Below are 15,666 nucleotides of genomic sequence, written 5' to 3' on the forward strand. Positions count from 1 at the left end.
CCAATACATACAAATCTACTAAAAGAATGGAATTAAGAATCTAAAAATATATACGTCTCATAGCAAAGAGTCTGAATATGTAAATCAGGTATTTCTGTTATTTTCTAAAAACCTGTTTTCGCTTTGTTATTATAGGGTAAGGTGTGTAGATTGATGGAGAAATATATATATATATATATATTATTTTTAGATTAACGCTGTAAAGTAACAAAATGTGTAACAAACTTTCCGAATGCACTGTATAAACTGAATATATGCACACACACACCTGTATATACAGTACCAGTCAAAAGATTGGACACACCTACTTATTCAAGGGTGAGCAAAGCTGTCATCAAGGCAAAGGGTGGCTACTTTGAAAGTACTTTGAAGAATCTAAAATCTAAAATATATTTTGATTTGTATAACACTTTTTTGGTTACTACATGATTCCATATGTGTTATTTAATACTTGTGATGTCTTCACTATTATTCTACAAATAGTAAGAAATAAAGAAAGACCACTCAATGAGAAGGCGTTTCCAAACTTTTGACTGGTACTGTACATACAGTTGAAGTCGGAAGTTTACATACGCCTTAGCCAAATACATTTAAACTCAGTTTTTCACAATTCCTGGTATTAAATACTAGTAAAAATTCCCTGTTTTAGGTCAGTTAGGATCACCACTTTATTTTAAGAATGTGAAATGTCAGAATAATAGTAGAGAGAATTATTTATTTCAGCTTTAACTTCTTTCATCACATTCCCAGTGGGTCAGAAGTTTACATCCACTCAATTAGTATTTGGTAGCATTGCCTTTAAATTGTTTAACTTGGGTCAAACATTTCGGGTAGCCTTCCACAAGCTTCCCACAATAAGTTTGGTGATTTTTGGCCCATTCCTCCTGACACGCACACGCATACGCTTTTTCAGTTCTGCTCCAAAGGATTGAGGTCAGGGCTTTATGATGGCCACTCCAATACCTTGACTTTGTTGTTCCACAACTTTGGAAGTATGCTTGGGGTCATTGTCCATTTGGAAAACCCATTTGCGACCAAGCTTTAACTTCCTGACTGATGTCTTGAGATGTTGCTTCAATATATCCACATAATTTTCCTGCCTCATGATGCCATTTATTTTGTGAAGTGCACCAGTCCCTCCTGCAGCAAAGCACCCCCACAACATGATGCTGCCACCCCCGTGCTTCACGGTTGGGATGGTGTTCTTCGGCTTGCAAGCATCCCCTTTTTTCATCCAAACATAATGATGGTCATTATGGCCAAACAGTTCTATTTTTGTTTCATCAGACCAGAGGACATTTCTCTGAAATGTACGATCTTTGTCCCCATGTGCAGTTGCAAACCGTAATCTGTCTTTTTTTTATGGAGTTTTTGGAGCAGTGGCTTCTTCCTTGCTGGGCGGCCTTTCAGGTTATTCGACTGCGTGGCAGACCACACATCATTTAATATACAACTTTTTCCCTCTGAAATATAGCTAATGGACTTGCTAATGTTGCTAGCTTGTTGATATAAATGTTAATATAACTGCTAATATAAGTAAGCAAAAAGGAAATAAATTGTTAGCGTTAGATAATACATATCACAAAAACAACGGAATGTTGTCAAGCTTTACCGTATCAAAATAGGAGTCCTCTGACCAGGGCGTTTTGCACAATCTGCAAAAATGTATTTTGACCTTTGAACCATGAACCCTTTGACACCTATCACCGTAGGCGATGTTTCATCTGACAACAGCTACACAGAGGCAGCACTTAGTGTTACAATGTATGCATCACTATTAAACTCATTGGGACACACATTTTTATTACAGATAACATCAAACTAAAAACGTCGGTACACCTTCAGTTATTGTGAAAACTTTCATCTTTCAATGCTTTATCTCTGAAATGTAAATGTTTATACATATTCAAACTGAGTTATCTTTCTAAAATGTGTATAGTTTGCCAAGTTATTTAGCTACATGTATTTCACACCACAACATGGAGAAAGTCAAGAGGAAGCAGTGGAGTGAGATGGACATGTTCCATGCCACGGAGGACTGTGAGGCAGGGATGGCTATCCGCCAGGCTGCCAAGGTTAGTCAGGTGGACATGTTCCATGCCATGGAGGACTGCGGAGCAGGGATGGCTATCCGCCAGACTGCCAAGGTTAGTCAGATGGACATGTTCCATGCCACGGAGGACTGCGGGGCAGGGATGGCTATCCTCCAGGCTGCCAAGGTTAGTCAGGTGGACATGTTCCATGCCATGGAGGACTGCTGGGCAGGGATGGCTATCCTCCAGGCTGCCAAGGTTAGTCAGGTGGACATGTTCCATGCCATGGAGGACTGCGGAGCAGGGATGGCTATCCGCCAGGCTGCCAAGGTTAGTCAGGTGGACATGTTCCATGACACGGAGGACTGCGGGGCAGGGATGGCTATCCGCCAGGCTGCCAAGGTTAGTCAGGTGGACATGTTCCATGACACGGAGGACTGCGGGGCAGGGATGGCTATCCGCCAGGCTGCCAAGGTTAGTCAGGTTAGTCAGGTGGTCATGTTCCATGCCACGGAGGACTGCGGGGCAGGGATGGCTATCCGCCAGGCTGCCAAGGTTAGTCAGGTGGACAAGTTCCATGACACGGAGGACTGCGGGGCAGGGATGGCTATCTGCCAGGCTGCCAAGGTTAGTCAGATGGACATGTTCTATGCCATGGAGGACTGCGGGGCAGGGATGGCTATCCACCAGGCTGCCAAGGTTAGGCATCTTTTGTTTTTAGGAGATGACCACGTGTATGTGAATTTTATCTGTTAGTAACAGTTTTCTGTTCTATCAAGGTGCATGGTGTCCCTCGGCAGACCCTGGCGGACAAGCTCAGCGGCTGGGTGACCCATGGTTGTCGCAGTGGACAACCCACATTGCTTGCACCAGAGGATGAAAATTCTATGGTGCAGTACTGTATCTACTGCGCCAGCCTTAGTTTCCCCTTCACCAGACAGAGAATGATGAAATACGCCAACAAAATAGGCAGGTTTTGGGTGTTCTAAACTCAGCAAAAAAAGAAACATCCTCTCACTGTCAACTGTGTTTATTTTCAGCAAACTTAACGTGTAAATATTTGTATGAACATAACAAGATTCAACAACTGAGACATAAACTGAACAAGTTCCACAGACATGTGACTAACAGAAATGGAATAATGTGTCCCTGAACAACCCTAACCCTAATCAAAAGTAACAGTCAGTATCTGGTGTGGCCACCAGCTGCGTTAAGTACTGCAGTGCATCTCCTCCTCATGGACTGCACCAGATTTGCCAGTTATTGCTATGAGATGTTACCCCACAATTCCACCAAGACACCTACAAGTTCACGGACATTTCTGGGGGGAATGGCCCTAGTCCTCACCCTCCGATCCAACAGGTCCTAGACGTGCTCAATGGGTTTGAGATACGGGTTCTTCGCTGGTCATGGCAGAACACTGGAAATCACACACAGAACGAGCAGTATGGCTCGTGGCATTGTCATGCTGGAGGGACATGTCAGGATGATCCTGCAGGAAGGGTACCATATGAGGGAGGAGGATGTCTTCCCTGTAACGCACAGCGTTGAGATTGCCTGCAATGACAGCAAGCTCAGTCTGATGATGCTGTGACACACCTACCCAGACCTTGACGGACCCTCCACCTCCAAATCGATCCCGCTCCAGAGTACAGGCCTCGGTGTAACGCTCATTCCTTCGACGATAAACGCGAATCCGACCATCACCCTTGGTGAGACAAAACCTCGACTCGTCAGTGAAGAGCACTTTTTGCCAGTCCTGTCTGGTCCAGCGACGGTGGGTTTGTGCCCATACGCAATGTTGTTGCCGTTGATGTCTGGTGAGGACCTGCCTTACAACAGGCCTACAAGCCCTCAGTCCAGCCTCTCAGCCTATTGCGGACAGTCTGAGCACTGATGGAGGGATTGTGCGTTCCTGGTATAACTCAGGCAGTTGTTGTTGCCGTCCTGTACCTGTCCCGCAGGTGTGATGTTCGGATGTACCGATCCTGTGCAGGTGTTGTTACACGGGTTCTGCCACTGCGAGGACGATCAGCTGTCTGTCCTGTCTCCCTGTAGTGCTGTCTTAGGCGTCTCACAGTACGGACATTGCAATTTATTGCCCTGGCCACATCTGCAGTCCTCATGCCTCCTTGCAGCATGCTTAAGGCACGTTCACGCAGATGAGCAGGAACCCTGGGCATCTTTCTTTTGGTGTTTTTCAGAGTCAGTAGAAAGGCCTCTTTACTGTCCTAAATGTTCATAACTGTGACCTTAATTGCCTACCGTCTGTAAGCTGTTAGTGTCTTAACGACCGTTCCACAGGTGCATGTTCATTCATTGTTTATGGTTCATTGAACAAGCATGGGAAATGGCGTTTAACCACTTATGGGAGGTAGGTAAATTATTATTCAATGTTTTATTGTTTCACTCACATGCAGTGTTGAAGCTCGCAGTGGAAGTATTTAAGACCACATACAGGAGACCGCTGGAGAGAGAGAGGTCATGAGCAGATGAGCTCCTGCATTTTTCAGCATGTTTTTACACAAAAATATAGATTTAGAGTTAGATAAACTTGGATTTTTTTGGCAGGGACATATGGTTCACATACAACAGGTGTAGACCTTACAGTGAAATGCTTACTTACAGGCTCTAACCAATAATGCAAAATAGGTGTTAGGTGAACAATAGGTAAGTAAAGAAATAAAACAACAGTAAAAAGACAGGCTATATACAGTAGCGAGGCTATATACAGACACCGGTTAGTCAGGCTGATTGAGGTAGTAGGTACATGTAGATAAAGTGACTATGCATATATGATGAACAGAGAGTAGCAGTAGCGTAAAAGAGGGGTTGGCGGGTGGTGGGTAGGACACAATGCAGATAGCCCGGTTAGCCAATGTGCGGGAGCACTGGTTGGTCGGCCCAATTGAGGTAGAATGTACATGAATGTATAGTTAAAGTGACTATGCATAAATGACAAAACAGAGAGTAGCAGCAGCGTAAAAAGTGGGGTTGGGGGGGGCACACAATGCAAATAGTCCGGGTAGCCAGAACAAAGATACCCTTGGAAAAGTTTCAGAGTCATCATAGATTCAGTGTAAAATCATTCACAGCAGGCTATTTACAAGTTGGCCGCCATTCATTTCAATGTGGAGGAACTGAATTGATTTTTCAATGCCATAAAGGAATATATTTTCGTGTAATAGGACCAACAAAGACTAAAATTGTTTGTTACTGTGAGGAAAATGCTCAAAGATGGCCCAGTTATATGTATTTAACAAAATATTGCCAGTGCGTCTGCCAGTGTGTCTGCCAGTGCGTCTGCCAGTGTGTCACTGTACAGTAATAATGGTATAAAAATGACAAAACACTGAAAATAAGGTCAGAGGTTAAGACAGGCTTAGGAAATCTTTCACGTGTTCTATGAGATAATATCAGTCATTTAACTTTATGAATTATGAAGCCTTCGTGTGCTTTGTGATTTAAAATAATAATAGTAATACATGCTTAAAAAACAATCACAAAATATGATGTTAGCTGATGAACATTATCTCATAGAACAAAACGTATAATATCTCCTAAGTCTGTATTTACCAAATAAGTTGTTTTCAGCGATTATCAAAAAGCCCCACAAAAACAGGCTGTCGAACGAACCATGGCGGAGTTAGTGCCTTCAAAAAGACGCCATTACTATTTGTCTCTATAGCTGTGGCAGGGAACTGGCAGGATGTAGTGGCGCCCCCTGGTGGCCTTGACTGTGGGCAGGGGTCGGCCCCCCCTTCCTGGGTTTCCCCCAGCCCGTGCAGGGAACTGGCTGAATGTAGTAGCGCCCCCTGGTGGATGTAGGCGGGGGGTTAAGACCTCTCTGGGGGTTGGCCCCCTCTCACTGGGTCTTCTCTCCCCATCTCCTTGGGGCAGGGAGCTGGCTGGATGAACTGGCCTCAGGCGGGGGTCGGCCCCCCTGTTCGGAGGTCAGCGCCCACTCTGAGTCGGCCCAGCCCTCTCTGGGTGTATTTAGTGGCACCCCCAGGTGGCCACCGGCAGCGGTCGGGCCCTCTCTCCAGTAGTCGGCCCCCCCTCCCTCTCTGGCAGTCTCCACCCATCTCCCTAGTGCAGGGAGCTAGGTGGATGTTGTGGCGCCCCTGGTGGCTCTGGGTGGGGGTTGGCCCCCCTTTCCCTCTGTTGTCCCCAGCCCTCTCTGCCCATCTCCTCCCCCCGCCCTTTCCCTAGTGCAGGGAGCTAGGTGAATGTAGTGGCGCCCCCGGTGGCCCTGGTCGCCCACCTGTCTGGAGGTCAGCTCCCGCTCTCTGGGTTGGCCTCAGCTCTCTCTGGCCCTCACCCCCGATATTCCTGGGGCAGGGAGTTGGCTGGATGTAGTAGTACCCCCTGTGGGCGCTGGCGGGGGTCAGGCAACCTCCCTGGTGAAGGGAGCTGGGTGGATATATCGGCGCCCCCTTGTGGCCATGGGCGGGGTTAGGCACCCTTTTCCGGGGGTCAGGCCCCCCTCCCTGGGTCAGCCTCAGCCCTCTCTGGCCCTCTCCCCCATATCATTGGGGTAGGGAGCTGGCTGGCTGTAGTTGAGCACCCTGGTGCCCCCCCTCCCTTCAGGGCTTCAGCCCCTGTCCCCAGGGGTCGGCCCACCCAGTAACTGGGTTAGAGGGTTAATGTCACCTGTAAATGCACACTGGACAGGTGTAATGAATATATGTAAAAATTACCATAACAAGCGTTCTAATCACCTGTAAATGCACACTGGACAGGTGTAATGAACACATGTAAAAATGACTTTTAACTCCTGAAAAAAGCTTGTGAAAAATGTTAATTACAAGTGTTCAGACGAATTCCATGTAAGACGATCTGAACATTTTGGCTTTCCGTAGCTCCAGAGTGAATTTACGAACGCACCTTTTGGTAGACTATTTGTTGAGTGGGGTTCCGTCGCCATGGTGACCAATATATCAACAACCCGACGGTCGACATGGCATCTAAGAATAGTCCGTTTGAGACCAAGTTTTCCTTCAACCTCCTCCCAACCAAGACATTTTCCTTCCTTCAGGACAAAAGCACGCTACAACTCCTCATGAAATGGTGACGTTATAGATGTTATGGTTTTGTGTCATTTATTTGTCAATGTTTATAGCTAGTTAGCTATAGTTATAGTTAGCTATAGTTAACAACATCATAGCTAGCTACTGTTACTAACGTTAGCCGACCAGCTATGTAGACAGACAAACTAGCTAGGTATATCAGTGTGTCAGAGTTCTCTAGTGAAACCAGCTAATGGATGTGTGTGTGTGTGTGTGTGTGTGTGTGTGTGTGTGTGTGTGTGTGTGTGTGTGTGTGTGTGTGTGTGTGTGTGTGTGTGTGTGTCAGGTCCATGCTCGGGCGTATCTCAGCCCAGGCCTTCAGCTTTGACCAGACCTTCTACCCATACAACAGCCACGACTTTACACTGGTGAGTTAACGTACACACACACGTTTCTAGGCACTGCACTTTGTAAAGGACCAATAGTAACTGTGTGTGTGTGTGTGTGTGTGTGTGTGTGTGTGTGTGTGTGTGTGTGTGTGTGTGTGTGTCAGAGTTTCTTCAGAGACCCCTGTGTGCTGACCAACCTCAGGAAGATGGAGGCTGGAGCCTGGGTTACTCTGGGTATGTCATGTCACCTCTGTCACCTCTACCCAGTTAGCAATCCGAAGGCCTGCGACCCTCCAGAGTGGTCACACGTTGCCTCATTCATGGGGTGATATGACACTTTGTCAAGCAGCAGCCTTGCTCCTGCCATTCACGTGCCGTTTTCCTCACGCAGCCCACCCGCCCTTCTCTCTACCCGCTACACTACAGCGGCCAGTCAGAGGCAAGAAGCTTTTTCAGCGTCAAGCCTACTCCCTGTCACCACTTATTCTGATCAATTTGTATTATTTAAGATACGTTGGATGCCATGTCCATTTGAAAAACAGTTGGGGATTTCCTATAAGTATTTATAAATACTGTAAATGATTGTGTGTGGGTGTGCAAAATATCAGATAGCGAGGGCCAGTCCTGGTTCCCTGGATCAACACGTGACAAAAAATAAATAGTCAAATCAAATTAAATGTTTTATTGACAGGCTTCTCACACAGTAAAATGGCAACAAAAGTGACATAGTAAAGGAATCAAAGTGACATTGTAAATATAATAAAATAAAAAGAGTATACTAAATCAAGTACAGAAACATGCCGATCAAAGAAAATAAGTTAACTTAAATAGCCTATAGGCATCTATACTGAACAAAAATATAAACTCAACATGCAACAATTTCATGAGTTACAGTTCATATAAGGAAATAGGTCAATTGAAATCAATTAATTAGGCCCTAATCTATGGAAAATGGCTACCCACACTATTGCTGATGCTTTGCCTGTTTGATGGCTCGTCAGAGGTTGTAGTGTAATTTCTTATAATCGCCCGGGTTAATGTCCCGCTCCTTGAAAGCGGCAGCTCTAACCGATTGGTCAGTGCGGATGTTGCCTGCAATCCATGGCTTCTGGTTGGGGTATGTACGTACGCTCGTTGTGGAGACAATGTTGTCGATGAACTTATTAATGAAGCAGCCGGTGACTGATGTAAATATTATCGGATGAATTCTGGAACATATTCCAGTCTGTGCTAGCAAAACAGTCCTGTAGCTTAGCATCCGCTTCGTATGACCACTTCCGGTACTACCTGTTTGAGTTTTTGCTTGTAAGCAGGAATCAGGAGGATAGCGTTATGGTCTGATTTGCCAAAGGGAAGGCGAGGGAGGGCCTTGTATGCGTTTCTGTGTGTTGAGTAAAGGTGCTCTAAAGTTAATGGCAAAGAAGGGGGCCGAGTGATAAATTGCAGATATGTGAGGGCAGAACTAATACACGGGCTCTGACCTCTCGCTAAGGGATGGCCAGATGGTGAACTACAAAGCACAAAATGGCCACCCCTACAAGAACTACAGATCCCAAAATAGTCGACCGCCAAAAACGACAATACCCAGAAGCAAAGGGAGCGCTAGCAAGGTGGGACCGACCCACATATTACGGGTCAAGCCACACCAGGAAGAGAGAGAGAGCAAGGAACTGTGGACCTGTGAACCATTGAGAAAGAGGAAGTGATAATATATCTGCTGGATTTACCGTGTATGACCTGGATGTTTGGACTTACATGTTGGCGGTTTTGGACCCTGATCTACCGAGAACCCGATTTGTGTACCGAACCCTGCTATCCTCGACCACGCCTGCGGCCTGGGGCGGTCCAGAAACAAACATTCAGGTACTGTCCTGTTCGAAAGAGCTCTCTCTGGTGTGATTTTGTGTCGGCCTCCCGCTTAATTTGTTGAGGTAAAACAGATTTCAGTGTTCTGCAATAAAATCACTGGCCACGAGAAATGCTGCATCTGAATGTGCATTTTCTTGTTTGCTTATGTCCCTATACAGCTCATACTGCTGTCTTAGTGCCAGCATCAGTTTTTGGTGATAAATAAACCACTACGAAAAATATATCTCAACTCTCTAGGTAAATAGTATGGTCTGCAGCTTATCATGAGGTATTCTAACTCAGTACGTTATGTAAAAAAAAAGTTACGATCAGTGTAGAAAAACACGAAATAGAATTGGTCAGGAGCCCGTAAGATGGCAGGTATCTTCCATCAGTGTGTGTGTGTGTGTGTGTGTATGTGTGTGTGTGTGTGTGTGTGTTCCAGAGGGTGAGGTGGTGTGTGTACAGGCAGAGGTAGTGCCGTGCAGTAAGGTCAGTATGGAGATGTTTGACCCTCTCTACTCCAGTGGAATCATCACACCCTCTGGACACATCACCAAATGTTTCCATGACACATACCCTGACTACGACCTACTGAGACAGGTAACACACACACACCTTCACAAACATACATTAATGCTATTTATGCAATTTAAAAATGTCTTTATGCTCCTATTATGCAATTTAAAAATGTCTTTATGCCCCTATTATGCAACTTAAAAATGTCTTTATGCTCCTATTATGCAACTTAAAAATGTCTTTATGCTCCTATTATGCAACTTAAAAATGTCTTTATGCTCCTATTATGCAACTTAAAAATGTCTTTATGCTCCTATTATGCAACTTAAAAATGTCTTTATGCTCCTATTATGCTATCATAATGTCTTATGCATTGTGTGTGTGTGTAGATGCTGCAGGAGGATGGCAGTGAGGAGTATGGAGTGATGGAGAGGAGAGAGTTCCTATTCCTTCTGTTTAAACACGTGACTCTGGGAGGAGAGCTGTGTCAGTATGAAGACACCATCAACCCCTACATAGACACCACTAGAACCATTTATAGGGACCTGGTCAGGTATACACACACCGTACACCATACCGTACACCACACCATACCGTACACCACACCGTACACCACACCATACTCACACACTGTACACCACACCATACTCACACACCATACACCACACATACACCACACACCGTACACCACACCATACTCACACACCGTACACCACACCATACTCACACACCGTACACCACACCATACTCACACACTGTACACCACACCATACTCACACACCGTACACCACACCATACTCACACACTGTACACCACACCGTACACCACACACCATACACCCCAACATACACCACACATACACCATAAACACCACACACCATACACCCACACGTACACCACACCATACACTATACCGTACACCACACCGTACACCACACCACACCATACACTATACCGTACACCACACCATACTCACACACTGTACACCACACCATACACCATACCGTACACCACACCATACACCATACCGTACACCATACCATACACCACACCATACTCACACACTGTACACCACACCGTACACCACACACCATACACCCCAACATACACCACACATACACCATAAACACCACACACCATACACATACACCATACACCACACATACACCATGCACCCCAACATACACCACACAAACACCATACACCCCAACATACACCACACATACTCCACACATACACCCCAACATACACCCCGACATACACCACACACCACACATACCATACACCCACACGTACACCACACTGTACACCACCATACACCACACCGTACTCGCACACCGTACACCACACCGTACACCACACCATACTCACACACCGTACACCACTCCATACACCATGCCATACTCACACACCGTACACCACATCATACACCACACCGTACACCACGCCATACTCACACACCGTACACCATACCATACACCACACCATAAACACCACACACCATACACCCACACGTACACCACACCATACACTATACCGTACACCACACCGTACACCACACCACACCATACACTATACCGTACACCACACCATACTCACACACTGTACACCACACCATACACCATACCGTACACCACACCATACACCATACCATACACCATACCATACACCACACCATACTCACACACTGTACACCACACCGTACACCACACACCATACACCCCAACATACACCACACATACACCATAAACACCACACACCATACACATACACCATACACCACACATACACCATGCACCCCAACATACACCACACAAACACCATACACCCCAACATACACCACACATACTCCACACATACACCCCAACATACACCACACACCACACATACCATACACCCACACGTACACCACACTGTACACCACCATACACCACACCGTACTCGCACACCGTACACCACACCGTACACCACACCATACTCACACACCGTACACCACTCCATACACCATGCCATACTCACACACCATACACCACACTGTACACCACCATACACCACACCGTACTCGCACACCATACACCACACCGCACACCGTACACCACACCGTACACCACACCATACTCACACACCGTACACCACTCCATACACCACGCCATACTCACACACCGTACACCACATCATACACCACACCGTACACCACGCCATACTCACACACCGTACACCATACCATACACCCACAATGTACAACACAACGTACTCACACACCGTGAACCACACCATACACCACACATACACCATACACCCACACGTACACCCCACACCATACACCACACCAAACACCACACCGTACTCACACACCGTACACCATTCCATACACGCACACCATACACCCACAGCGTACAACACAACGTACTTACACACCGTGAACCACACCACACATACACCACACATACACCGTACACCACATCATACTCACACACTGTACACCACACATACACCATACACCACACATACACCACACATATACCGTACACCACACCATACTCACACACCATACACCACACATACCCCATACACCACACATACACCGTACACCACACCATACTCACACACCGTACACCACACATACACCATACACCACACATACACCATACACCACACATACACCGTACACCACACCATACTCACACACTGTACACCACACACCACACCATACTCGCACACCATACACCACATCATACTCACACACCGTACACCACACCATACACTACACATACACCATGCACCATACACCACACCGTACATCACATCATACACCACACCGTACACCACACCATACATCACATCATACACCACACCGTACACCACACCATACACCACACATACACCATGCACCATACACCACACCGTACATCACATCATACACCACACCGTACACCACACCATACATCACATCATACACCACACCATACTCACACACCGTACACCACACCATACATTACACCCACACCATACACCACACATACATACACCATACACACACACACACCGTACACCACACCATACACACACCATACCATACACACACACCACACCATATACACACCATACACCATACCTTAAACACACACCATACACTACACACACACACCATACACACACCACACCGTATACCATACACCACAGCATAAACACACACCATACCGTATACCATACACCACAGCATAAACACACACCATACCGTATACCATACACCACAGCATAAACACACACCATACACACACCACACTGTATAACACACCATAAACATACACCACACACACCATATACCAATATACCACACCACACACACCATACCGTATACCATACACCACACCATATACCAATATACCACACCACACACACCACACCGTATAACACACCATAAACACACACCACACCGTATACCATACACCACAGCATAAACACACACCATACACACACCACACTGTATAGCACACCATAAACATACACCACACACACCATATACCAATATACCACACCACACACACCATACCGTATACCATACACCACAGCATAAACACACACCATACACACACCGTATAACACACCATAAACACACACCACACCGTATACCATACACCACAGCATAAACACACACCATACCGTATACCATACACCACAGCATAAACACACACCATACCGTATACCATACACCACAGCATAAACACACACCATACCGTATACCATACACCACAGCATAAACACACACCACACCGTATACCATACACCACAGCATAAACACACACCATACCGTATACCATACACCACAGCATAAACACACACCACACCGTATACCATACACCACACCATACACACACCACACCGTATAACACACCATATACCATACACCCACACACACCACACCATAAACATACACCGTACAACACACAAACACACACACACCATACACACACACACACACACACACACACACACAATATATACACACAAACACACCATACACCCACACCCTAAACACACACCATACACACACATACACTGCACTATACACATACACACACCATACACCCTAAACACACACCATACACACTCATACACTGCACTATACACATACACACACATACACACACCATACACCCTAAACACACACCATACACACACATACACTGCACTATACACATACACACCATTCACCATACACACACCACACCACACACACACCACACCATACACCCACCACACCATACACACACCACACCATACACCCACCACACCATACACCCTAAACACACACCATACACACACCACACCATACACCCACCACACCATACACCCTAAACACACACCATACACACACCACACCATACACCCTAAACACACACCATACACACACCACACCATACACCCTAAACACACACCATACACACACCACACCATACACCCACCACACCATACACCCTAAACACACACCATACACACACCACACCATACACCCACCACACCATACACCCTAAACACACACCATACACACACCACACCATACACCCTAAACACACACCATACACACACCACACCATACACCCTAAACACACACCATACACACACCACACCATACACCCTAAACACACACCATACACACACCACACCATACACCCTAAACACACACCATACACCCACCACACCATACACCCTAAACACACACCATACACACACCACACCATACACCCTAAACACACACCATACACCCACCACACCATACACCCTAAACACACACCATACACACACCACACCATACACCCTAAACACACACCATACACACACCACACCATACACCCTAAACACACACCATACACACACCACACCATACACCCTAAACACACACCATACACACACCACACCATACACCCACCACACCATACACCCTAAACACACACCATACACACACCACACCATACACCCCTACACTAGTAGATGGTTGTGATGGTTTGTGTTCTAGTGTTCAGAAGAATCCAGAGAGCAAGGAGATCAGTGTGGTTTCCACTGTCATCAAAGTCTTCGCTCTGGTAACATTATATTATCATTACTGCTATTGAAAGAGAATTATTATCAAACACCATTGGAAATGCAACCTATATGTTGATTTATTGTCTCTTTTGTACTTTAACTATTTGCACATTATTACAACACTGTATATAGACATAACACATTTGAAATGTCTCTATTCTTTTGTGTAATGAGTGTAATGTTTACTGTTCAGTTTTTATTGTTTATTTCACTTTTGTTCATTATCTATTTCACTTGCTTTGGCAATATAAACATATGTTTCCCATGCCAATAAAGCCCCTTAAATTAAATTGCGAGAGAGAGAGACTCTCAGCCGTATCTCATCCTGTGTGTTCTCTTCAGGATGCATCCGGGGTGTGTTACCCAGCCAGAGAAAAAGAGGAACAGTCATTCTCCTACCTCATAGTGGACCCCTTCAGAAGACATGTCTATGTGTTCTACCACTGTTATGGAGTAGGCGCCTTCACGCTGTAACATACACACACACCAATCCAATGTTTCGGACAATCTGGTGGGGGGAGTGAATGAGTTCCTACTTCAGGGAGAATGAGGAGAAGCTGAGTTGGTCTATTGCCTCAGTAAGTGTCCTGCTAGGATGGACTATTCCGTCTACAACTACTGTAGGATTGTTCCGTCTACAACTACTGTAGGACTGTTCCTTCTACAACTACTGTCGGACTGTTCCTTCTACAACTACTGTAGGGCTGTTCCGTCTACAACTACTGTAGGACTGTTCCTTCTACAACTACTGTCGGGCTGTTCCGTCTACAACTACTGTAGGAC

General features: G+C 45.9%; 1 protein-coding gene across 1 annotated transcript; it reads left to right on the plus strand.

Moving 5' to 3' along the window:
• Positions 1 to 6,993: 6,993 nt before the first annotated feature.
• cfap300 (cilia and flagella associated protein 300) lies at positions 6,994 to 15,357 on the plus strand. Its single transcript, XM_039004929.1, has 7 exons — positions 6,994 to 7,103; positions 7,389 to 7,470; positions 7,596 to 7,665; positions 9,725 to 9,882; positions 10,188 to 10,351; positions 14,816 to 14,882; positions 15,226 to 15,357. Exons 1-7 carry the CDS (start codon positions 6,994 to 6,996, stop codon positions 15,355 to 15,357), a joined length of 783 nt encoding a protein of 260 aa, XP_038860857.1.
• Positions 15,358 to 15,666: the final 309 nt, after the last annotated feature.

Source organism: Salvelinus namaycush, chromosome 12 (genome assembly GCF_016432855.1).
Source record: "Salvelinus namaycush isolate Seneca chromosome 12, SaNama_1.0, whole genome shotgun sequence".
In the NCBI taxonomy this organism is placed as follows: domain Eukaryota; kingdom Metazoa; phylum Chordata; class Actinopteri; order Salmoniformes; family Salmonidae; genus Salvelinus; species Salvelinus namaycush.